The sequence below is a fragment of the Acomys minous genome (assembly GCF_964271855.1).
Source record: "Acomys minous genome assembly, chromosome: 1".
In the NCBI taxonomy this organism is placed as follows: domain Eukaryota; kingdom Metazoa; phylum Chordata; class Mammalia; order Rodentia; family Muridae; genus Acomys; species Acomys minous.
Genome location: NC_140483.1, coordinates 155,753,871 through 155,777,344, shown reverse-complemented (window position 1 = coordinate 155,777,344; position 23,474 = coordinate 155,753,871). Strand labels below are relative to the sequence as shown.

The following is a 23,474-nucleotide window of genomic DNA, read 5'->3' as shown; positions in this document are numbered from 1 at the left end:
AAGACCACCTGTTACTTTCTTGGAACACACTGGGACCTTTGCGAGGCTATCCTGGCTAGTGCACTCATGTCTGTTGCCCTGCACACAGTCCTGCCCAGCAGCTGCTGCTCTGAGTTATGGTCAGTGGACCTCAGCATAGTGTGTGTGTGTGTGTGTGTGTGTGTGTGTGTGTGTGTGTGTGTGTCTGTGTGTATGTAGCAGGGAAAGAGAGAGAGATGGCAGGGAGAGGAGAGAGAGGAGAGAAAAGAAACACACTTTGGCTCATGGTGTGCTAGGACTTGGAGAGATAGTAAGAGACTAGACTCTTCTTGACTCTGGAATGCTCGCCATCTCATAGTCAAAGAAGCATGCGGATGCTCCCCAAGTGTCATCAGTCCTTTGGTAGTAGAGTCTGAAGGACGGTGGGAATGCAGAGTTTGAGACTTGATCATGGAGGAAGCTAAGAGCTGCAGGAACCTTAAAAGAAGAGCATCTCTGGCAGAGGAAACAGCATACATGAAGGCCAGGTGGTGAGGGTACACATCTCCTCTGAAGAACCGGATGGCATGACACCGGACTAGAGAGGAGGTGGTATGTGTTGAGAGCAACAACTACAGGAACGCCTTTAGAAGTTCCTTAGCTGCCACTGAGTTCAGCACAGAGACCATGGGGTAGAGGCCAAGAGGATGCCGCAGTGGGGGAAAGGTGACTCTGCACTCAGGAAAGGAGGGACACTTTTAAGAAGAGCTGCTGTGCTGTTGTGGATCTGAGATTGGTGATCATTAAGGCTCAGTAGAGGGTTGCAGGGGTGGGGGGAGGAGGGAGAACTTGAAGGACTTTAATGGCTGCTTGGCTGGTTGCTGGTTCTTGGGCAGAGTCAGGAGAGAGTCTGCAGAGAAAGATGAGCTACAGTCCCTGCTGAACCTTGGGCAACTAAAGTGTTAAGTCAGGAAGCCTAAGAGCCTGGCAGATCCGGCCAGAGGACAGATGACACCCAATGCTGTGTTCTAGGTTCCAGGCCAGGAAGCCAAGCTTTGTGCCGCAGGTTTAACCAGGTTGCTGGGAGCTCTCACTCCTGCAGCCACCATGGCCCCTGGGCTTTACCTTGGAAACCCCAGCAAGCGTCTCCCTGGGGATCACTAAGGAGACCCATGCTTGGTACATATACACAGCTTGCTAGAACATGGCCAGAGGGAGGTCCCGAAGCCTTTGTGGGCAGTCACCACAGAGATCATGTTCACAAAGGACACCAAGAGACACTCACCCAAGCGTTCTGGGATCCTGAGGGGAGTCCCCAGCCTGGATACCACAGTGGCTCCAGAGCCCACCTCAGCCTGGAAGATGTCCATGCCAAACGCAGCCTCTGGCGGCACTCAGTGCATAGGGTCCGTGTCAGGGTGTTGGTTGGTTTGTCCTCAGCAGTCCTGGCAAGGCCATAGGACCCTGAGAACTCAGTGAGGCAGGGGCCTAGCAAGTCAGAACATGTGATTTTATTCCCTTTGGACAGGAGGTGGGCTTGTGTCTAGAGGTCTCACAGGGTGGAGTGGCAGGTTACAGGTCGGCGGGGGGTGGGGGGGCAGCAGGCAGCCTTGCAGACAACACCTTCATCTTTCAGCCTGCTCACTCCCCCCTTGTCTCTAATCTGGGACCATTTGCTCTCTTCCTCCTGATGCCTGAATCCAGAAATGTTCCCCAGGATCTGTTGGGTCTGGGGTTCTGAGATGGGGTGCGTATCCTGCCTGCCTGTGGGTCAGGGCTGTGGAGACAAATGTACTGCACGAGTGTCTTCCGCTGGGAGCAGCATGGACAGTAGGAAGATCTGCAGGAAAAGGAGTGGGGAGCCCTGCTCAGACAGGGGTACAGCTCCTGAAGGAAGCAGGGAAGGCAGCACAGCCCTGACCCAGGCAGGACGGGATGGAAAGTCTACAGGTGTTTGTATATGTGCTTTCTATGTCACCCAGACTGACCTTGTACTAATAGTGGTCCTCCTGCCTCAGCTTCCCAAGTGCTGGGATTATAGGGGTGTGCCACCAAGCCAGCTTCGGGGTTTTCTATTTTGTACCTAGTCTCTGTATTGAGAAGCTGAGCCTGCATGTTTGGGGGTTCAGCTTTACAGGCGCGTCACCCAGATTCGCTTGTGGAACAGAAACCCAGAAAGGTGTCAAGCTGTGTGACAAGGGACATTCCAGGATCCCTGGGCTATACAGTCTGATCTTGCCCACGTATACACTGGGGTCCCAATAGCTCCGTTATCTGCTCAGATGTTCTAGATTCTGTCTCCCCACCCCTCCAGCCAGGCCATCAAGGATCTACAGGCAGAGGTGTCGAGGCTCCGCCTAAGACTTGAGGACAGCCTGCACCGGCCACACCCAGGCAGCGCATCTCAAGGAGCCTCTGATTTCAACCACTCCACTCAGACCCAGGAAAAGCTGGAGGCTTCCTCACCCTCTTGGAGCTCTCACTACGGCAGGTAAAAGACTCCAACCCCAAAACCTACCTCTGTTGCCTATAGATTCGGCCAGTCTCTCTGAGCACATGGACTCAGAACACTACACTCCATTGGCTCATTCTTATGCCTTTTTATTTTATTTTATTTTATTTTTACATTTATTTAGTTTATGGCAAGGGTGCACATACGCCATGGTCATCTGTGAAGACTTCCCCTAAAACTTAATCCAGTGATCTCTGTCTTTCACCTTGCTAGTAAATCCTCTGAGAGGCTGTGTGTGGAGCCTCATGGTGTCGAGCCAGCTGGGCCAAGAGGAAGACGGCGAGCCAGGTCCTCCTCGGTGCCTCGGGATGTACCCAGACTGTTCCTAAGTAAGTGACCAGAGACTAGGGCTAGCTTCTGGGGTTCTCCAGCCATTGTGTTGGCTCTGTGGTCAGGAAACCGAAAGGAAAAAAAAAAAGCCTGAAGAGGGTCATCTGTATGTATGTTTGGAGCTGGTGGTGTGCTCTGGGACAAAGCACATCTCTAGACTCAGCAGCTGCCTTGAGGAATCTTGAAGAGATAGATGGTCACCAGCCTCCATTGCAAGGGGGGATATATGCTCTGCTGAGGACACTGAAGTCTAGAGTGCAGGGACTTCAGTGACACAGCACAGCTGTGGAGTTTGAACTGTGTGGTTCAACCCCAGTTCCTGTCCCTGGCCAAGCTGTCACGTGCTCTGAGCAGATGAAGCGACAGCAAACCATGTAGAAATAACAGCATCCGCCATCTGGGGTTGCCGGACAGATGTGTGAGAGCCACAAGGCTCCAGGCTGAGATTCTGGACGTGTGGATTCTTGGTCTCCTGGGAAGACCCAAGGCCAAAACCCAGGCATCACCTTTGTGCTGTGCTCATTCCTTCAGCAGTTTGAGACCTTCCCCTGACTCTCTGAGGCTCCTTTTCCACCCCAGGTTCAAAATCTGAATCCATTTCCCCTCGGCTGTCATCTGAGAAGAGCAGGACCTTTAAAAAACCTCCGTGGGCTGCACAGGAAGAGACAAGACCAGAGGGCAGCCTGAAGCGGACGGAAAGAATCTCCTTCCGGGGTCAATACACAGGTAAGCTTGTGCACACTGGGCAAGTGCTGGACCATGGAGCCCCGGGCTCAGCTCTCGGCTTAGTTTTACCTTGCTTGTGGGCACATGGGTAAACATGTTTGTGTGTATAGGTCTTATTTAGTGTGATGAAACACCATGACAAAAAAGCAAGTTGGGGAGGAAAAGGTTTATTCTGCTTAATACTTCCACATCGCTGTTCATCATCGAAGGAAGTCACGACAGGAACTCAAACAGGCAGGGACTTGGGGGCAGGAGCTGATGCAGAGGCCTTGGAGGGGTGCTGCTTACTGGCTTGTTCCTCATGGCTTGCTCAGCCTGCTTTCTTATTAGAACCCAGGCATGGCACCACCATGGACTGGGCCCTCCCCATCAATTACTAATTAAGAAAACACCCTACAGCTGCATCTTATGGAGACATTTTTTTCCCACTGAGTCTCCTTCCTCTCTGATGACTTTAGTGTGTGTCGAATTGACACAAAACCAACTGGTACAGGCAAGATCTCTGACTGACCTGGAATCTCGCTGACTCAGGTAGTCCCAGTGACCATCTGTGCTGGGAGTTCATCTCTCCCCCACCTCCTGAGTGCTTGGGTGACAGGTGGTCACGGTGACCACCCACCCACCTCTTACATGAGTGTTAAGGCTCCAAGCTCTGGTCTTCCCATCTGTGCTGTGAACACTTTAGCCACCAAGTCATGTCCTCAGCCTCAGCCCTTGTGTTTATTATTAAGTGCTCAAACTTGCTGGGAACTTAGAACATATTCGCCTCCATCCAGTGGGAGTTCAGGAGCTTGAGACTGGGACTAGCCAGCTTTCTAGTGGCACTGAGGTATTTCCATTGGCTGCCCAATACAATCCTGTTATGTCCTTGCTGCAGTCCCAGAGATTGGCCCTACAATTTCCCTCTTTCCTGCTGTTTACAGCCCAGAGAGGGACATGGCTGAGCCCAGGCAAGGAAGGGACAACACTGACTCCTAACTCATGGCACCAGCCTTGACATTTTCTGCCACACCAGCTTCCACGATTAGGTGTGCTAATCGCTTCCACACAGCAAGAACTGGCAGCTACTTCTAGAAGCAGAGCTGCAGCAAGGAGCCTGGAGCTGGCAGTAATAAACAGGCATCTGCGTTCTGTGCATATGTGTACACACTTGTACGATAGGCCGACCCATGGTGTGTGTGTTCACATGTGCACAGGAGATAGACACAGGACAATTAGCAAAACCACTGGAAGAGGAAAGAGACAATCAAACCATTCCTGAGTCCACATAGGTGTTGACATTGATCTTTCTGGATTCTTCTCTAGGCCAGGAGTACCACATTCTGTCACCCAAGGCTGTCCTGAAGGAGAGCAGCACAGCCTCCTGTCCCCACTGCCAGCCCATTAGGACCCAGTACGCAGGTAAGAGACAGCACTTTGGTCAGCTGGAGCTTAGCCTCTCCCCATTGGGAAATTTTGTCAGAGCTGAACATGGACTATTTTGCAAGAGGCAAGTAACTGCTCAAGGGTACACAGCTTCCAAGTGGTGGAACCAGTATTTGAACTCAGGTCTTTATGCTCCAGAGCACTGGCCCCTCCCCACCATGGATCACTGTCCTGACAGACTTTCCCACTCACTCACTCACTCAGCAACTCCCAACATTGTACCTAAGGAACCAACGTGGAAGCAGAGTGGTCAGGGCAAACAGACCTGGGGCACATGACCAAACTTGGCATGGGAGGTTCCCAGGGGGTGTACTGGCCAAGTGAGGCCTGGAGAGCCAGCGGATAAGTATGATGCTCAGCCAGGGGTGACACTGGGTATCTACAGCGAGTGACTACCGGGATCCCTGTTGTGGGACTGTTCCCTGGACCCGCCACTGACCCTGGCTTCCCACTGTTCTGGGCTCCCGTGGGAGGACTGGGGCTGTCTAGCTGGCAAAAAGGGCTTGTCGTCTGGAGGGCCTGTGCCAGATGGCCACTTCCCTTGGCAGAGTACTACCTTGAGAAGCCTCAGTTTCCTCAACTGTAGAGGGGAGATGGGCAGAGCAGCTAGCCCAGAGAGCTGCTGGGCATTGTGGACTAACAAATGAAAGTCATTAGCATGTGCCTGCTTATGCCATCATGGTTGCTGTCCACACGGTCCTCCAGCAGGCAGCCTGGGTGGCTTCTGCAGGAGACCCAGGTCAGATAACATAGAAGTCAGCCATCCTTTCCAGACAGCCCTCTCTTTCTTCCCTTCCAGGCAGCACCGCCTCTGGGGAGCCACACGGACCCTCTGCTGCTGACACCCTCCGCTGTCCCCTGTGTGGTGAAGTCAAGTCCACTGCAGAAGCAGATGGCCCCAGCTCAGGCCCCTCGGGTAGGAATGAACACTTAGCATCTTCCTCCAGTCATGGTCTTGGCCAGACCTTGGGACCGCTGTAAGCTCAGTTAGAGCAAAATAATCAGAGCAGAGGGGTGACTTCTCAGAGGGATGTCCTGCCCAGGACGCACCCCACTGCCCATCACTGGAAAGGGGTGGAGCAGCTGGCTAGCCCACCATGCTTGGCTGCATCCACCCATGTCCTGGTAAATGTCTCTGTGTCCTTTCTTCCTTTACAGGGAAGAGCACCCCAAGAAAAGCTGCACCTTCCACCCCCAGCCCCAAGCAGAAGAACAGGCCGACGGGCTCACCAGCTCAAATGCCCCCTGGATTCTGGTACCTAGCTGCTGCACCCCCAGCCCCGGCCCCACCAGCCTTGGCCTACATCTCCTCGGCTCCCATCATATCTTACCCACCACCCACTGTGTGAGTCTTCCCTTCCAGCTGCACCAGCCTAGGAGGACCTGCAAAAATTAGCATGCTCGTATCATGTCAGAGGGCTGTGAGTCACGGCTAGTGCCTCCCTGCGATTTATTTGAATGGAAAATGGAGTGCAAGCCAGACTTTTTTTTTTTTTTTTTTTTTTTTTTTTTTTTTTAGTCATTCAACAAACCCTTGAGTGGGGGAGCAGACTGCTGGGTGCTGGGGACCCAGTTGTAAACTAGATTGTCAAGAGGGCCCTGTCTCCAGAGCTACATCTTCCTGAGGATCTAGAACCCTAGCCATTGTTCTCTCCTAGTGAGCAAGGAGTGCTGTGTGTGTGTGTGTGCGTGTGTGTGTGTGTGTGTGTGTGTGTGTGTGTGTGTGTGTATTATGTGTGGTTTCTAAATTTTCACTTCTTTTTTCAATTGACTCTCATTAGTGGGGTGGTTTTGGATTTAGGAGAATGGAGTGGGTACTACACAGCTTTCCCGTGCACTACGCCCCCTCCCCGCCCCCCCCCCCCGCCCCTGCAGCCCATTGCAATGTCTGTGTTCATTTTCACACCTGCCTCTGCCAGAGAACCAACTCAGATGCTCTAGTAATTAACCGAAGCTCGTGGTTTTCTTCTAGCAATCTTGAGTTATGTCTGAAGACCGTTCTATTCTGGGGTACCTCCAGGACCCCCTACATTTCATTGGCAACTCAGGCCCCCTCTTGGTGGTGCCTGCTGCTCCATATTGCCCTGTCTCCGTGACTTTGGCATGCAGGGGCCACCAGCTAGATGGGTTTAGGGTTGAACGCCACCTACCGAGTAATGGTGACTAGGCATGGCAGCCCGGTGGCACTTCAGACATGGCTGTACAGGAGGAGGCCTCCTCTCCTCTCATCACTGCTGTGGCTGAGGCAGAGGATTGCTTCTTTAAGCCTCAGTTTCTCTATCTGCCCAATGGGAGAGGCGGCTCTGCCAGGTACTGATGTGAGAGGATTAAGCGAGGCTCGTGTCGAGACCCCATTTGGATGTTTGTGGCATCTGTCCTGTGATTCCAGGAAGTGTCATGCCTGACAAAAAATGACACTTTAGCTATCTCTCCAGCCCTGTCTCCACCTGTGCCCCCTCACAGCACCCTAGTCTTAACTACCACCAGCTGTAAAGTGAATCTGTTGGCATGCAATGTTACCAGTAGACAGTATGTCTGTGGATAACGGGGTGCTAGCTGCCTCTGTGGCAACTGAGCCTTTAGAAACAGAAGCCCAAGGTACCAGCAGGTACCGGTTCTCCAAGAGGGGCCAGGCCTGGGGTACAGTTTCTTCTTCCTTCAGCGTAGCTTTGCTTCATGTCCAGACCCTGACTCACCGGGTATGGGCCCTTCCCCATGTTTCCTGTCCTAGAACAGCGAAGACTTGGTGCCATTTAGCAGCTCTATGAGGAGACTCGGGGTTCTATACCGTTTTCAAAGCAAATCTTTATAAAGTCTGGGCCTGAGGAAGAGCTCCCAATGTTGTGGCCACAAGGAAGGGGAGGAGTATGTGGCCAACAGCTGGAGAACGACTTTGGGCAGATTGCTTTGGCTTCCTGACCTGCTTCTTCTGCGAAACGGGCGATCAAGATGTTTACATTGAGGAATACTTGATGCCAGAGCTTCCTCAAGGGTGGCTAAGTAGCCTTAGTGCTTCAGGACCCAGCATGCTACGTGGTTGAAATAAGAATTGCTGTGGTGCTGTGCTGCCACCTGCTGGCCAGATGCAGCCCTACAGCAGAGGCTCTGTAGTCCAATGTCTTCATCTTCTGCCCTGGGAAGCTTGGAACTCACAGGCCAAGTTGGTCCTCATATGAGCTGCAAGTATGAGACCCGCAGCTGCTCTGCCACCTCCAGGAAGCCAAGTCATTCAGTTTAGCACCTTCCATCGATACCTGCCACTTGCTGATTAGAGAATGCTCCAGAATCTGGTAGAACTCCATTGCAGCCCCAGTGTAACACAGGCAGCACACAGTGGGTAGTCTGTAAGTGATTGCTAAGTGAGAGGATGGTGTGAACTAACTGTGCCTAGCACCTGCTCCTGGGCAGGCACTCACACATACAGTCTCCATCATCCATCCGAGCTCGTCTCTCTACATGGAGCCTTGTACTGGGAAGGAAACAGACAGTGGTGTAAAGTAGACATACAGCCAGGGCTCTGAACCCATTAACCACTGGTTTTGCCTGGCTCTTGCCATACTCATATGCCTGCTCTTCCTTCTCTCCCAAGGTACTACGCAACCCCAGCACCTACCTCAGCCCGGACAGCCTCCCCACAGCCTGCCCGGAGATCTCGGGGAAGCCGGCACTCTGTCCATCTGGGTCTGAGTGACCTGGAGGAGCTGCAGGCTGCACTCAGCGAGGCTGCACGGGCTGCTGAGAACGTGCGCTCCACCACCCGCCAGCTGAGCCGCTCCCTGTCTGCTGACCTGCGCCAAGCCCGGAGCCTGCGAGGTTCCTGCCTCTTCTGACTCCCTGGATGGAGACTCAGAGACTGAGGAGGCAGACAGCCACTGTTGGCCCCCAGACAACAGTCTCCTGGAGCCACTGATGGCTGGAAGATGCCATGCCCCCTCCCTGGGAGTGCCGCCTTCTGGGTCCATGTGGCTTGTCTAAAATGGAGAGACACTGGCCTGGTTGAGCATCCAAGGGACCAGCTCCGTCTAAGAGGTGTAGTGATCATGGCTACCCCCCTCAAGTCAGAGCCTCTGAGACGTGCCTCGCCATCCCCCATGCCCTTGTCCTCCTCCAGCTAATTGTATGGCTCTTACAGGACAGACTCTTTACACTGGGGAGCTAACTTGAGCTTGGACTCTTCTCAGAAGACAGGGAAGGACATGAACGGACTGGTCTTGGCAGAATTCCTCTCAACTGCCTGTCATAGCCACTTTGAGGCAGGCATTGTCAAGGAGAACCTAGTGGGGGATTTTGTTCCTGGTAACCTGTGGGCCAGGGAAGTACTTGGGGACCCATAATAGTGTTGGCATGGAGGCCTCAGGTGACACATGCCCAGATCTTCTGTGGTTACAGAAGTTTCCCCCCTGAGCCCACAGAGTAGAGGCACCCAGCAGCCTCAGACCTTCCAACTGTTTCTTTGGATTTGTTAGCATCCCCTAGAGGACCAAGCTACCTACCAGGCTCTGGCCTGAGGCCAAGAGGCCAGGCCAAACATCCCTTTCCCCATCCCATAGCAAAGTGACCTCAGCATTTCTGGAATGTGTGCTTATCACAGATTGTTTATATATGGGAGGCATTTAAAAATCTATTTTCGTTATAAAAGCAAATGAAGGAAAATAAATAATGCTCTTAAGAAAGGGAAAAGAAATTCCCAAAGCTATTTGTGTCTTTGGTGTGTATCAGGAGCCTGTGGTTTCTAAAGACGAGGCTGTGGTCAGGGAAGTAGATGCCCAGCTAAGGTCTCCCCACCTGGATACTGGCTGCATAGCATTCCAGAATGCTTGCCTTTCTACTGACATCTGTCCCTCATTTGCCTAGAGAGGCCAGCTGAGGAAGGCCCTTCATCCTCAGGCCGGGGATGGTGGGGGACAGTCAGCAAGAGAGTGTCTGCCAACCCCAGGCCGGAGTCTCCTTCCAGAGCAATGCGCACCCTCTGCCTGTGCGTAGCTTGACACTAGGCAGGCATGTGGCACTGTTCTACAATTCCCATTGCGCCCCAGTTTATTGACAAGCAGACCCACCTGCATTAGGTGGTTTTCTCCCCGTTTCTGTGACAAAATAGCTGAGAAAAGCAACTGAAGAGTGGAATGCCCACTGGTGAGGAGGGACACAGCCCACCATGTCAGGAGGATACGGAACCTGTCATACTGACTGCATCCAGTCAGGACAGACATGAGCTTAGCAGAGAGAGATGAACGTAGATACTCAACTCGTTTTCTCCTTTTTGTTAAGTGGGGGGGCCCCAGCCCAAGGCACAAAGCCACCCACATTCGGGGGTGCCTGGCTTTCTCTGTAAATGTCCTCACAGACACACACAGTATATCCTCTAGGTGACTGGAAACCCAGTTAAGTGTAAAGAATCTCTCACAACTTGTGTTTGCCACTGAGTGGGCGGTGCCTCGGGAATTTCAGTCTCAACTGTGGAACAGATGTCAGCTTGCCTCAGAGAGCCAGTCTCATCTCACAGTGTCACCGTCTTCCGCGTCCCGTATGGGTATACCCTGAAGACACTTCCGGGTGACATCCAGGCTCTCTAGCCTACGTCTACCATGCCACCTTGCCTTGGCTTTCGTACAGTGACCATATTGGCATCCACACAGACCTTCCTGCTTCCCGGCTCACCTCCCTGCAAGTGACAGGACAGCACTTCTGAAATAAAGACCCTTGTGACAGGCACTGTACACCTGGACTCCCCACCTCAATCACTGCTGCTTGGGTCCTCTGCCTTTGTCTTCCCCGAATGTGCCTCTTGGGTTTTGGGGTTCATAACAAGAGCAGTTCCTTCTAGCCAGACTCAGAGACCCCTTCCAGGAAGCCTTCTCAGATGTCCGTGGTTGGGCTCATTGAACCTAGCTAAGGGTCCTTTCATGACAGGACTCTCCAGGAAGGAAAGAAGGAAGGGGAGGGAGGGGGAGGGAGAAAGGAAGGAAAAAGAAAGGAAGAAAGGAAAGAAAGAAAGAAGGATGGGGAGGGAAGGAGGGAGAGAGAGGGAAAAAGAAAGGAAGAAAAAAAGGAAGCAAAGAAATGATTATTGACTTTTTTCATCAAACCTTTATTTGTTTAGAGAAAGAACCAAGGTGCACAGGGTGGGGGATGAGCATGGGGACAGCCCACGGAGTACAAAGAGCTGAGCCCATGCCTGGCCTTCCTAGGGGTCCTTCTCTGTCTTCTTATCCAGATCAGGCTGCTTCTGCTTCTGACTGCACACATCCTGGAAGATATCGGTAAAAGAGCAGAGTGACTGAGCCAGGTGTGGTGGCATACACCTGGGGGGGGTGAGGTGCGGAGGCAGGAGGATTCCTGTGAGTTCCAGGGTAGCCTTGGCTACAGGATGAGGTGTAAAATTATATATATATATATATATCTGGCAAGGTAGGTAAGCCTGAAGGACAACTAGAATTTGATCCCCAGAGCCCATGTGAGGGTGGATGAAGAAGACTGTGTCACAGTTATCCTCTGACATCCACACGTGTGTCCTGGCATGCTTGAGTCTTCACACACACACACACACACACACACACACACACACACACAAGCACTCATGCACACGAGCACACACAAGAATGCACATGCATACACAAAGAAATGACAGTGGTTGACCAGAAAAGGCAAGGTAGTGTCAACCAGCTGTATCTTAGATCTACCATGGCTTCACTGTAGTGCCTGGAACAGTGGCTCTCAACCTTCCTAATGCTGCGACCCTTTAATACAGCTCCTCATGGTGTGGTGACCTCCCAACCATTGTTTTGTTGCCATTTCATAACTGTGCTTTTGCTATTAGAAATCATAAAGTAAATATCTGATATGCATGTGACTCCCCTTCAAAGGAGTCATGATACACGGGTTGAGAACCATTGATCTACAGCAAGCCATTTCCCCTCTCTGACCCTCAGCTTATTCACTCTATTGAATGGGAGCACAGAGTCCCCCAAAGGGCAAGCATTTTCTGAACCCTTTTGTCCATAGGCGCAGGGTGAGTCTTCCGGCCCCACTGACTTGCAGATAAAGCAACTTAGGCTTGCGTGGCTGGGTGGCTTTTTTGGGGGGTCCCCTGTTTGTGAAATGAGGAAGGGCTGGCAGTGAAACAGCTCAATTCCAGTGGCTGTATGCAGGCACCTTTCCCCCTGGGAACGCAAGGCATGAAGGGCTCAGGTGACCAGAGAATGGAGTCACAAAAAGATTGAGTGCTAAGTGCAAACTCATTGGCTGAATCTATGGCCTCAGCTAGGACAAAGCCACAGCTGAGGAAACCTTTCCCTCGGCACAGGTTTAGAGAGAGCATCAAGAATGGATGACCATGTGGGCCACCCACGCCTATCACCAAAGTCATCGGGCTTGCTGGAGATGGCGTAGCAGGGGAGGCTTCAATCACAACTTCCCTTGTACAGGTAGTGAAACAAAGGTCAGAGAAATGCCTGGTGCCCTGGCACCAGCTGTTCCCTCAGTTGCCTTTTCTGGTCCTGTCCCTTATCTTCCTTAGTCTCTCCAGGCTCTACTACTTAAGCCCACCTACTCCAGCCTCATTGCCCATGCGTGGTCTCTGTGAAACTCAGCTGCCATAACAGGTAACGGAGTGACCAGAGCTTTCTTAACAACAAGACACCTGCCTCGCTGTGCTGCCTTACCCAGTAGCTTGCCCTCTCTGGTCACTCAAAATGGGACCACTGCCAGGGGGATATCACCTAGCCTCCTCACTTACCTTCTCCCAGTTGACGTAGATAATTTCTGACTCATCCATGCCCATACTTTCGACAGCCTTCTGGAATTGTTCCCTCAGCTCCGGAGCAATATTTGGTTTGTCAGCTGCAAGGGAGAATGGGGGGCGGGGGTGCTGGGTAAGTGTTCTGCAGTTCTGCGTAAGGGTATGGAGTGATGTGGGACGTCAGTGGGGGACCGAGGGTATGGCTCAGCAGATGGGCTCAGGGCTTCAAGGGGTTTACCGTAAAAGGACAGGCTCTTGTTCTTCTCATCCTCCGGGAAAAAGGCAAGTGTGAAGCCTCTATGTTTCTTCATCAGCTTCAGGTGGGCAAAGTATTCTATTGCCCCTTCTGCAGGAGGAAGGGCTCTCATGAGTCACCATGATCCCCTTGCCCAAGGTGAGGAAGCAAAAAGCTATGGACAAATGCCTAGGGCTCAGCGTCTGCTGTGTGTCAGCCCTACTCTGCATTCGTCATAGACAAGGAATGGCAGGGGCCTTGGGAAGATGGTGGTAGGGGCAGACAAGGATTAACAGCCTCAGGGTTGCTAAGCAATATCTGATCAGACCCACCAGCACTTGTGTGGCCTTCCTATGTCTTGTCCCTGGTGGCATGGGTGAAGTCACTGGCTGCCCAGCCTATGGATTCTCGCTCTGAGCTCACAGAGGATTGTAAGGGATAGTTAAAAGACAGACAGGAGCTGGGCACAGTGGCACATACCTATAATTCCACCACTCAGGGAGGCAGAGGCAGGCAGATCGCTGTGAGCTCGAGGCTAGCTTGGTCTACAAAGTGAGTCCAGGACAGCCAAGGCTACACAGAGAAACTATGTGTCAAAAAGCAAGAGAGAGGGAGAGAGAGAGAGAGAGAGAGAGAGAGAGAGAGAGAGAGAGAGAGAGAGAGAGAGAGGAGAGAGAAGATCTGGAGCTAGACTCTGGTTTGAATCCTGCTTCGAATGACAAGCAAGCAGACCCAAAGAATGACTTAACTGTCTTGTTCTGTTTCCTCCTCTGATCCTTGCACTACCCTCCCAGAAAACAGTGAGTTCACACTCTCACCATATTTGGAGAGGGTCCCGTTTTCTCTCTGGACTCCAAGCTGGCTGGACTTATAGACACACTGGCCCTCTCTAGAGGCAAACAGAAGGTGAACAATGAAGAGAGAGGTCATCAGAAGTGGTGAGCAGCACGGGGGCAAGAAACATGTAGAAAAGACAGTTAAGTGTCCCCGTTCCTGAAGGTGGGTGAGGAGACCAGGCAGAAGAAGTTTGCTCAGGTCTCCAGGCATCCAGGAATGGAGGCCAGGGCTGGGGTGGGGCAGCTGCGGCAAGGACTCACATGGTCTGGTACTCTTGGAGCAGAATAGTGTCGTCTGTCAAGTTGGGGTGAAAGTAAAAGAAATCCGCCTGGATCTTTTGAACTTCCTGTTTGAACTCGGGGTTGCGTAAAGCTGAGCCGAGGTAAAACCATTTACCAGAGAGCTGGGAAGAGGCAGGCACATGGGTGAGCAGAGGTTAGAGTGTGGACCTTGGCAGTCAGCAGTGATGGGAAGACTGAAGCCCCAGGTAAGGATCACACAGGCAACTCAGAAATCAGCCATCTGTCCCCTACTGAGAGACCTCAGAGTGATGCTACTGAGTTTGGATGCCACCAGAGTCCCAGGCCGGTTAGAATTCCCCCCCAGGAGAGGGAAGGGCAGGACCAGGAGCCTAGAGATGAACACAGACATCAGGGAAGGAAAAGCCCAGAGGAAAGGAAGCCACCTACAGTGCTCAGGACCAGGCCCTGGGCAGGCACTCACCCAATTCAGGGTGCCATTGGTAATAGGCATGTCTGTAAAATTCGCGTGTTCTGGCTTCTGAGCCGCCAACAGTGGCAGGAGGCTCAAAAGGACAAGAACCATGCTCAGTGCCATGCCGACACCTAGAGGCACCAGAACCAGGAAGAGCTGCCTGATGGCTGGAGGATGCGGTGACCTTTATAACAAGATGTGGGAGGGGCACTGGAGCCCAGCCCGGGACTGCAGTGCTGTGGCACAATCCCACCAGCACTTGGGAAATGTCTTGCGAAAATTGTTCCCTCGAGCCAGCTTAAGAGTGCCTCCCACAGCCAGTGCTGACACAGGCTCCTGTTGCTCCCGTTGCTTGAAATCGAGTGGCCAAGGTGAGTACAGGGCTAAGCCTGATGACGCTTGACATGTCACCAGCCAGCAGCCCTGTCCATCTACTAGTCTATGGAGCTGTTGCCTAGCAGGAATCAGACCCAGCCACAAATCAACCCCTGAAGGTGTTATGAAGAGGTCCCAGGTCAGGCTTGGGAGTAGACTGATAGGGGGTCAGGTTGAGAGCCTTGAACAAAGATGGATTAGATTCCAAATGAGTGTGGTGCTTCTGGGAAGCCCTACCCAGCCCTGAAGCCAGGAGGGGTGGCTCTGAGGGGAACATCTAGTTCAGCAAACATTCCAGTATCTAAACCAGGAAAGGATCTGTCTGTGGCAGTGCATGCCCAATCCCGGAGCTGGGCCCTGCATCCAGTAAACATCCAGTTCTAGTTCCTGCCTGATGTAACCTGAATGAACACTCTTGAAAAGTATTGTTATGGACAGGCATGGTGACTCCTCTTGAGGCAGGGGGTTACTGCTGAGAGCTTGAGACCAGCCTGGGATTACAGACCAGCTGTTTCAAAGCTTCAACAACAAACGTATTATAGCATTCTCACAGTCTTGTGTTTTATTTTCTACGTCCCCCACATGTTTTTGTATTTCAGTATAGCCAGAGCTACGTTTTCAATGATTCATAACACTTACTATGTTCTAACTTCGTGAGACCCTTTAATTTATGGCATTTTGTATTGTATTTTTCACCTTATAATAAGAAGCATCAGAGCAACATATTACCTTTTAAAATTACTCAGCCATCCAACAGAAGAAAAAAAAAAGCATGAATTACCTCCAGTATCGTGTGTGTAAATGACTCTAGTGGCATTATTCAAAGTAGCCCCAAACCTGAATCTGTTAAATGCTCATCTCCAGGAAAATGAGAAATGGATTGTGACAGTCCATACAAGAACAGTGTTGCTTAGCAACAGAGGGAAATGGGCTACCAATAGATTTGACAATACAAATGAATCTCGGCAGTATCATGGCCAGCAATAGAACTCAGATATGACGGAGGCGGGACTGTATGAATCTGTTTATAGGAAGTTCCAGAATAGGCCGAACTAATCTGTAATGGTAGAAATCAAGCCTAGAGCAAAAGGAAGGGGCCGCAGAAGGTCCTGAGAGTGGAGTGTGGTGTTCAAGGCCTAGGAAAGGAGATGTGGCTGAGCTGGAGACCTAAAACATGTTTTGCTGTATTCATTCAACACCAAGAAAATGCATCTCCTGTCAAGGAAGGAAAAACAAAACCACAATGATTTCAAAAGCATGGATGATGGTATCTTCTATGTTCTGTTCCAACTTAGCAGTGCAGCAGAAATCATCATCTCTGTTTCTCGCTCTCTCCTACACACACACACACACACACACACACACACACACACACACACACACAGAGGGATTTGTTGGGTAACATTTACGCTCATGTATCTGTGGAAGCCTGGTTCTGACAGCGAACAGTGTGTAGTCTCAGCATCCCTCACGGCACTGCCCCAAGGGAGTGATTCTCTACACCTGGGCCTTGTGGTCAGTAAGTGACCACCAAAGCTGACCAGCATGGCTTCCGGGCCTGGAGGAGATTGGAGGGAACCTGGAGCGAGGAGAGAAGGCAAGTGGGCTGCATTCCGGTTCCTCCTGCTTTGCGTCATCGGATTCCCACATCATCGGTTCTTGCTTCAGGCAATACCAAAATATCAACCTTCTCACAAAGTCGACTGTGGAAACGTGCCACAGCTGAGGCCAGGCAGCATCTGCCCAAGGTGTTGAGAATCAGTTTAACAATACCCCATCGCGCCTATTGCTTCCAGCACCTGCACAAGCCGAGGAAACAACCACACAGCAGGTTCCAGACTCTGACAACCGAGGCCTGAACGCTAACCTTGTGTGTCATGTGTCATTTCTAGTTGTACAAAACTTAAGGACAAGATGTGACTAATGAAACCAATGCCCCAAATGTATATGTTATAATATCAGCTTTATGTTCACACTTTGGCTTTAGAACATCAAACTGTCTAGAAATCTGACCCATGGGTCTCCACTAGTTCAAGAGCAGAAATTCATGCGGTGAGGACATCTGTGGGAAAAATGCTTTGCCTTTCCTCAGAAAAGGTATGTGGTCCTTGCTGCCCTTATGGTCACTTAGGCTGCCCCTGGGGTCTGGCCACACCCACGTGGCTGGCCAAGTACTTCCTCTAAGCACACCTAGCACATAGCACCCGCCCTCCAGGAACTCTTCTTCTCCATCCATCCTGGCACAGTGGCTGAAGTCTGAGGTCCTCCGCAAACTATGGCAACAGCCAAGGAAAAAATAGGCAGTAAACCTCGAACCCCTACCCAGACTAGCCGACGGACAGGACATTCTCCACTGGTGAGTGGAGAAGGAGATCTAACTTTCACACAAACTCTGGTGCCCCATATTTGAACATGTCCCTTGGATGGAGATGCCTGTTGGCACTCAGAGGAAAAATAATAGGTCACCAAGGAGAGACTTGATACCCTATGAGCATATACAGGGGGAGGAGGTCCCCCTCAGACACAGACATAGGGGAGGGGAGGGGAGTAGGGGGGAAGTGGGAGGAAGGGAGGAATGGGAGGATACATGGGATGGGCTAACAACTGAGATGAAATATGAATAAATTAATTAAAAAATAAAATAAAATGAGAAATTAAAAAAAAATAAAGTCTGTGGGAAAGAAGAGAAAGGAAAAGACCCCAGCGAATAGAACACAGCAGTAAAGCATTCTCCCAGATTTGTGGCTTGCTAGCTGAGCGACCTCAGGCACAGTACTTAACTTCTCTGTGCTTTATTTTTCTCTGTTTGTAAAATAGAGGCCGTCACCCTGGCTGGGTTGTTATGGGGTTTCCACAAGTTCCAAGCTGTAAGGTGTTTGTCCTTTACCATCAGCTCAATGACACACTGGATGGACACGGGTGGGGGAGGGGAGCGGAAGTAAAAGAAAAAAAAAAAAGCAGACCCAGCTTGGTTAATCACAGATTGGAGTCCACTTCTAAGGGCACTAAAATGCAAAAACATGCCTATCGCTGGCTCAAGAAAATAAGACAGTCCTCCATGGCATGGATGAGGTGGCAAGTGGCACAGAGAGGTTAAGGCACATAGCAGTAGAGCACAAGTGACTTTACACCTCAGATGTGAGGAGCACCCTCTAACCGGCTTCTGCTGCAGCAGCCACCAGGAGGGCCTGCCCCTCTCCATTAGGACCTGTGGGTCAGGGCTGAGAAAATACACCGAAAACTGTTGGGACAAGTCCAGACCCTGTTTGGCAATCTTGGAAACTTACGTCTGCCTGACCTTTATGGACTTCAGTTCCTTTGTCTGGAAGCTCATCACGGTATACACAGGTCTCCTGAGCCACACACCTGACATGAAAGCTTAGCACACTTTGTACTGGTGCGGAGGGAGTGGTCCAGGAGCGGGAACCACCTCCTGTACTGTGAACGTGAATAGCGCTTTTCATGGCTTGAACCATCTGTAGCTGGCCTCTGTAGATCATACAATAGAGCCTGTGCATGGTGGCACACACCCAAAATCCCAGCAGTGCAGGCATAGGATGGAAGTGAGCAGACTCCTGGTGCTCGGTGTCCACCACTGAATTAGCTGACTTTATGACCTTCAGGTCAAATTAGAGACTCTGTATGAAATAAGGTTGACTTCTCTGAGAAAAAAAATATTGAGTTTCACCTACACACACACACACACACACACACACACACACACACACACACACTCACTCAGCAACAACTGACTTTTATTCTACCCTACTACTATGGACAATAGCCCAACCTGCAGCTGGCAGGCAGGATAGAGCACAGTTCTTATAACAAAATGAGGTCCCTCTCAAGGCCCTGACCCAGGCAGAAGCTGGGCCCAGAGCTTCTAGTAGTCTGTCTGTCTGTGTCCTCCTCTTTCTCTCACAGGCTGCTGGACATTGTGGGGTAAGCTGGCCACGGCTGACCTTGCAGCATTGTGGACAGAACAAACACAGCCAGGCTGAGCTTTTCCCTGGAAGCCCGGCCCTCAGGGAAATCCATCCTGGAGACTTCCTGACACCTAGGTTGTGTAATGGAAGATTGAGAAATGCCTGGCTTAGAGAAAGTTACCACCTTTCTGATAAGTCACTTTGGGGGGGAAAACAAAAAACCCAAAACAAAACAAAACTAACAACAACAAACAAAACAAAACAAAACACAACGGCCTTAACTCCAGTGTGTTCACTGGCCAGGTCACAGGGACCCATAAATCAAAACCAGGCTGTCACGAACATACTCTGTCTTTCCCTCCAGCCCTTCCAGCAGGCTCCCGTGTCTCCTGTGTGTCATGCACAACACCACAGAGAGACTGCTGGCACCTCTCAGAGTTCTGATCCCCAGGCCCAACTTTGCCCTGTCCTCCCAGCTCTGCCACCTGCCACCTGTGCAGCTGAGCTCCAGGCCGCCAGTGCAGCTTGGATCCATCGGTCCTAGACCCTCTTCTGAGCAAACCACTGACTTTTCTGTTGAGTGGTGTCAAAGCCCCTCTGCTGCCGCTCTGCAATCCGAAGAGAGTCACTGGGCTCTATCCCAACATGCGGATGAGCAAGGCTTGTTTCCCTAGCAGCAGCCTTGGACCCAGAGCCACGCTGATGCCTGGACATCTAGGCCTGTTGCTGGTGTCCATACTGCTCAGCACACAGAAGGTTCTCAAACCACCAATTCAGACTTCCTCCCACACCTTTTCCTAGGCAGGTGTTATGGATTCTCTCAGATGGAGGTGTCACTCATGATAGCCAGAAAGGGGGACACAGCCGGTGTCCTTCGACTAGCAAACAGATAACTCGTGATCTGTCCATACTGTACGCATTCTGCCTCGACAGCAGCCATTTTGAACTGGATGCACCACAACTGCTTTGGGGTGACCCTCCTCTGTTTTCATTGCTTAGTTTCTCAGGATACTATACATAAGTAAAACATGAACATGGTATGTTTTGATTGTGTGTGTGTGTGTGTGTGTGTGTGTGTGTGTGTGTGTGTGTGTATAGAAATATGTGTGTGGGTGCATGTTCATGTATGCATGCATGAGTGAGAGTGTGTGCCTATGTGTGTATGCATGTAGAGGCCAGTGATCAACCTCAGGTGTCATTCCTCAGGAACTGTCTGGCTCATGTCTTGAGGCAGGGTCCCTCACTGAACCTGGAGCTCATTGATTTGGCTGGGCTGGCTGGTGAGCAGGCCCCAGGGGTACTCCTGTCTCCACTGTCCCTTTGCTAGGATTACAAGTGTGTACCACCACATCTGACTTTTTATGTGGGTCTGGGACTTGAACTCTGGTCCTCATATTCGCCCAGCAAACAACTTTACCAACAGAGTCATCTGCCCAGCCCTGGTACATGAAGTTTTACAACCAGGCCCTTGTGCTAGGAATGTACCCTTCCTTCTCACTTGGTGTTGCTGTGTCTAGGACTGCCTTTCTGTAGTAGAGCCCCAAATTGCATTCTGTTTGGCTTACTTCTTTCTTTGCTTTCTTGGCACCTGCAGCCACCTCTTGGATTCTGAGGTGGGCTGACCCAGAATAATAGTATGTAACAGTATTGTCATCAAAATAAATGAATGAAGGGCACATGCAAAGCCTCAGGTCTCATCCCTGAGTATGGAGTACAGCTGCAAGGGGCCAGGAGAACTCTAGGCTTAGGGGCTTGGGCAGAGAATAGGTCTTCCTTCACTTTGACATCCCACCCTTCCTCCGGAACCTTGGCTGGCAGCACTCCTGATGTCCTAAGCTTTAAGTTCCAAACCCCAGGGCCGGTCACTGCCTCAGCAGGATACCCTCCCTCCATCTTCTCGCCTCACTGCAGAAGCTGCCTGTGAGTGCTGGGAGGAAGCATCAGACCACAAACTCATCTTTCCATTGCGCAGTTTTAAATATTTATTTAAAGTCCAGAAGGGAATGGGAGAAACGGAACCCACTGGGGGGGTTTGAACACACTGACACTTAGACAGAAATGAAGGGACAACAGTGACTACGCATCGAGTGACAAGAAGAGGACAGAGGGAGACACAGATGGGGATACAGGAAACAGCGCTCAGATGGGGACCAAATGACAACAAACACATCCGGGCTTGGGAAGGCAGGAAGGGGTGCACAGGCAGCATATGGAGAGGGGTGGGCAGGAGTGAGGTATTAAATAATGAAAATCAAATCCAATTCCCCACAAGACACAACGTTAGAAACACACAAATAGAGACGTCCACATCAATCTTGCTTCTAAAAAAAATAATCCCACAGTTAAAATAACTTCCAAATCCAACTGGGGTCCCAACTTGTTTAGGCTGCATGGAAGGTCACTGTTGTGGCGACCGATGAGGTACCCATAACTGTTCCTTCCTCCCCAACCCAAATTGGCACTTAGGGGAAAGGACGGTGGGTTTGTTTCTACATAGCTGTGCAATGCTGAGAAAAGAAGGTTGGAGACACTTGGAAGGACGGGCTCCCGGGAGGGAAGACCTTGGGGTGTCACCTGGTTTCGGGGATGGCTCTGTATCTAGTCCACCTTCAAGATCAGCCCTAACCAAGGATCCTCCTCAGAATCAAGGCGTCTTCTTCCAGGGTAGTCTTCTAAAGGGGGCCGAGCCCCTCCAGGAGAAAGGAGGACCATGTCAAAGCGCCCTCTCAAAGGGCAGACATTTCAAAGCCCAGAATTAGCAGAAAGTTTTCTACTTCTGGTTTCTGGTAGGATTTTTTTTTTTTTTTTTGGTTGGGTTTTCTTTTTTCTTTTCTTTTTTTCTTCTTTTGTTTTCTTTCTTTTTTTTCTTTTTTTCCTCCTCAGCAGATTACAAGGATGATGCTTAGTAACATTTTTTACCTCCTCATTTGGAGGAGAGAAAGTGGGCAGGGCCCACTCAGAGTTTCTTCAAAGCCCGTGGCAACAATAACAGTAGCACCTTCAGAATGTTAAATAAGGTTTTTTTTTTTCTCCTTAAAAAAAAAAAATCACATACACAATTACAATTGTGAGCACCAGCGATTTCACAGTGGGAGGTAGCACCCAGCACCCAGCCCAGGGGTCAGCACCTCAGCCTGGGGGCCTGCCTCTCCACACCCCAAGCCTTTCTTGCTCTTCCTCACCTCTCCCAGGTGAAAAAAAAAATAGTAACACACCTTCTCTTTGTTTAAATAATATATATAGATATAGATATAGATTTCTTTTCTCCTCTCTCTTTTTTTTTTTTCATGTCTCCTTCTAATATTGCACATCAAAAGCTCCCTATCAGGGACCAGCTGATGACACGCCCCCTTCCCTTGAGGTGGCATCAATGGTAGGGAGCTCTTTGGGCATTTGGGAAGGGGGGTGTCTACAGAGCTACGCAAACAGGACATAGGCTGGAATGGGCTGCAAGGCCAGCTTGCTCTGACTGGCTCTTTGGTTGGTTCCTGGGGCGTAGCTGGGACGGGTGGTTCTCCAGGACAGCCTCAGACCTGCTGCTCCTTTTCAACTCCTGATGAGCAGATAACAGCTGGGACCTGCACGCGTCCTAAGGTAGGGGCCTGCATCTTCTGGGGCCAGCTGCCCCCCCCCCTTCTTCCTGGCCCCACAAGGCTTAGAGGAGCCCAGAGGTCAGAGGAAGCATGCAGGTCCAACTTCAAGGCGGTACTGCTTCCCTGATGAGATAGGTGGGAGGTTGTCCACACTGACAATGGGCAGCTGCTGGGGGTCCTGGGTCCGGAAGGTGAACAGTGTCTGGTGCCAGCGGCCATCATGAACCTGAGGGTAGGCAGGGAGATGACAGTGAACGTGCTTCCTGCCACCTGCAAATGCATTTCCTGCCACCTGCAAATGCATTTCCTGTCACCTTTCGCTTTCGCGGAAGCAATAACTTGGACGTGGCACATCTGGGTACACCTCTGGCTTGGTTGCTTCCGGATTTTAATTTTTTTTTTCTTCCAAATTTTTAATTGTATGTATGTGGTGTGTCTGAGTGTAGGTTGGTGTATGTGAGCCCTTGAAGACCAGATAGTATCAGATCCTCTGAAGCCAAAGTTCTAGTGACCTGTCCAACATGGGTGCTGAGAACTGGACTCGGGTTGTGTGTGAGAGCAGAGCAGCAAGTGCTCTTATCTGCCCACTCATATCTCTCTTTCTCTCTCTCTCTCTCTCTCTCTCTCTCTCTCTCTCTCTCTCTCTCTCATCTATCTATCTATCTATCTATCTATCTATCTATCTATCTATCTATCAGCTATCTATCAAACCATTTAACCATCTATCTATATACCTACTTGTCTATCTGTCTGTCTATCTATTTTGAGACATAACCTCATATAGCCCAGCCTTGCCTTGAACTCCTATTCGTCCTGCCTCTACCTCCCCCTCGGCCCTCCAGTTGAGTACTGGGGAACACAAGTGTGATCCATCACACCAACTTTAATTTTTAATTGTTTCTGTCTTTTATTCTTGTTAACATTGCATAAAGTTCACTGTTTCGCCTTTGGGACACTAGGAACATGTCCCTATAAGTAGAATAAATCCTGGCCTTTTATTTACAGGGCTGTTTTCCAGTCTTCTTCTCAGTAGTTTTGTGTGGGAAGCCAGTTTCCCCACATCCTTAAAGACACTGTGTATTACTAGTTTTACTTTATGAAACTG

General features: G+C 50.7%; 3 protein-coding genes across 15 annotated transcripts in view; 1 reads left to right on the top strand and 2 right to left on the bottom strand.

Annotated features, from left to right (window-relative positions):
- Positions 1 to 10,484, top strand: part of AKNA (AT-hook transcription factor) — a 47,496-nt gene extending 37,012 nt beyond the window's left edge. For all 7 annotated transcript variants that reach the window (XM_084773733.1, XM_084773734.1, XM_084773732.1 and 4 more), the window contains 7 exons: positions 2,273 to 2,449; positions 2,684 to 2,799; positions 3,380 to 3,526; positions 4,832 to 4,927; positions 5,751 to 5,867; positions 6,110 to 6,296; positions 8,541 to 10,484. In XM_084773733.1, coding sequence (XP_084629859.1) covers positions 2,273 to 2,449; positions 2,684 to 2,799; positions 3,380 to 3,526; positions 4,832 to 4,927; positions 5,751 to 5,867; positions 6,110 to 6,296; positions 8,541 to 8,781 — 1,081 coding nt within the window. In that variant the 3' untranslated portion in view covers positions 8,782 to 10,484. The remainder of the gene's footprint in view (positions 1 to 2,272; positions 2,450 to 2,683; positions 2,800 to 3,379; positions 3,527 to 4,831; positions 4,928 to 5,750; positions 5,868 to 6,109; positions 6,297 to 8,540) is intronic.
- Positions 10,485 to 11,025: 541 nt separating this feature from the next.
- ORM1 (orosomucoid 1) lies at positions 11,026 to 14,649 on the bottom strand. The gene is made up of 6 exons (XM_084774934.1): positions 14,485 to 14,649; positions 14,022 to 14,164; positions 13,743 to 13,813; positions 12,928 to 13,035; positions 12,687 to 12,790; positions 11,026 to 11,198 (listed from the first exon to the last, which is right to left on the bottom strand). Exons 1-6 carry the CDS (start codon positions 14,596 to 14,598, stop codon positions 11,136 to 11,138), a joined length of 603 nt encoding a protein of 200 aa, XP_084631060.1. The 5' UTR covers positions 14,599 to 14,649; the 3' UTR covers positions 11,026 to 11,135.
- A 6,085-nt stretch (positions 14,650 to 20,734) lies between these two features.
- The window catches only part of COL27A1 (collagen type XXVII alpha 1 chain), a 159,423-nt gene continuing 156,683 nt past the window's right edge, over positions 20,735 to 23,474 (bottom strand). For all 7 annotated transcript variants that reach the window (XM_084802626.1, XM_084802623.1, XM_084802627.1 and 4 more), the window contains one exon: positions 20,735 to 22,595. In XM_084802626.1, coding sequence (XP_084658752.1) covers positions 22,449 to 22,595 — 147 coding nt within the window. In that variant the 3' untranslated portion in view covers positions 20,735 to 22,448. The remainder of the gene's footprint in view (positions 22,596 to 23,474) is intronic.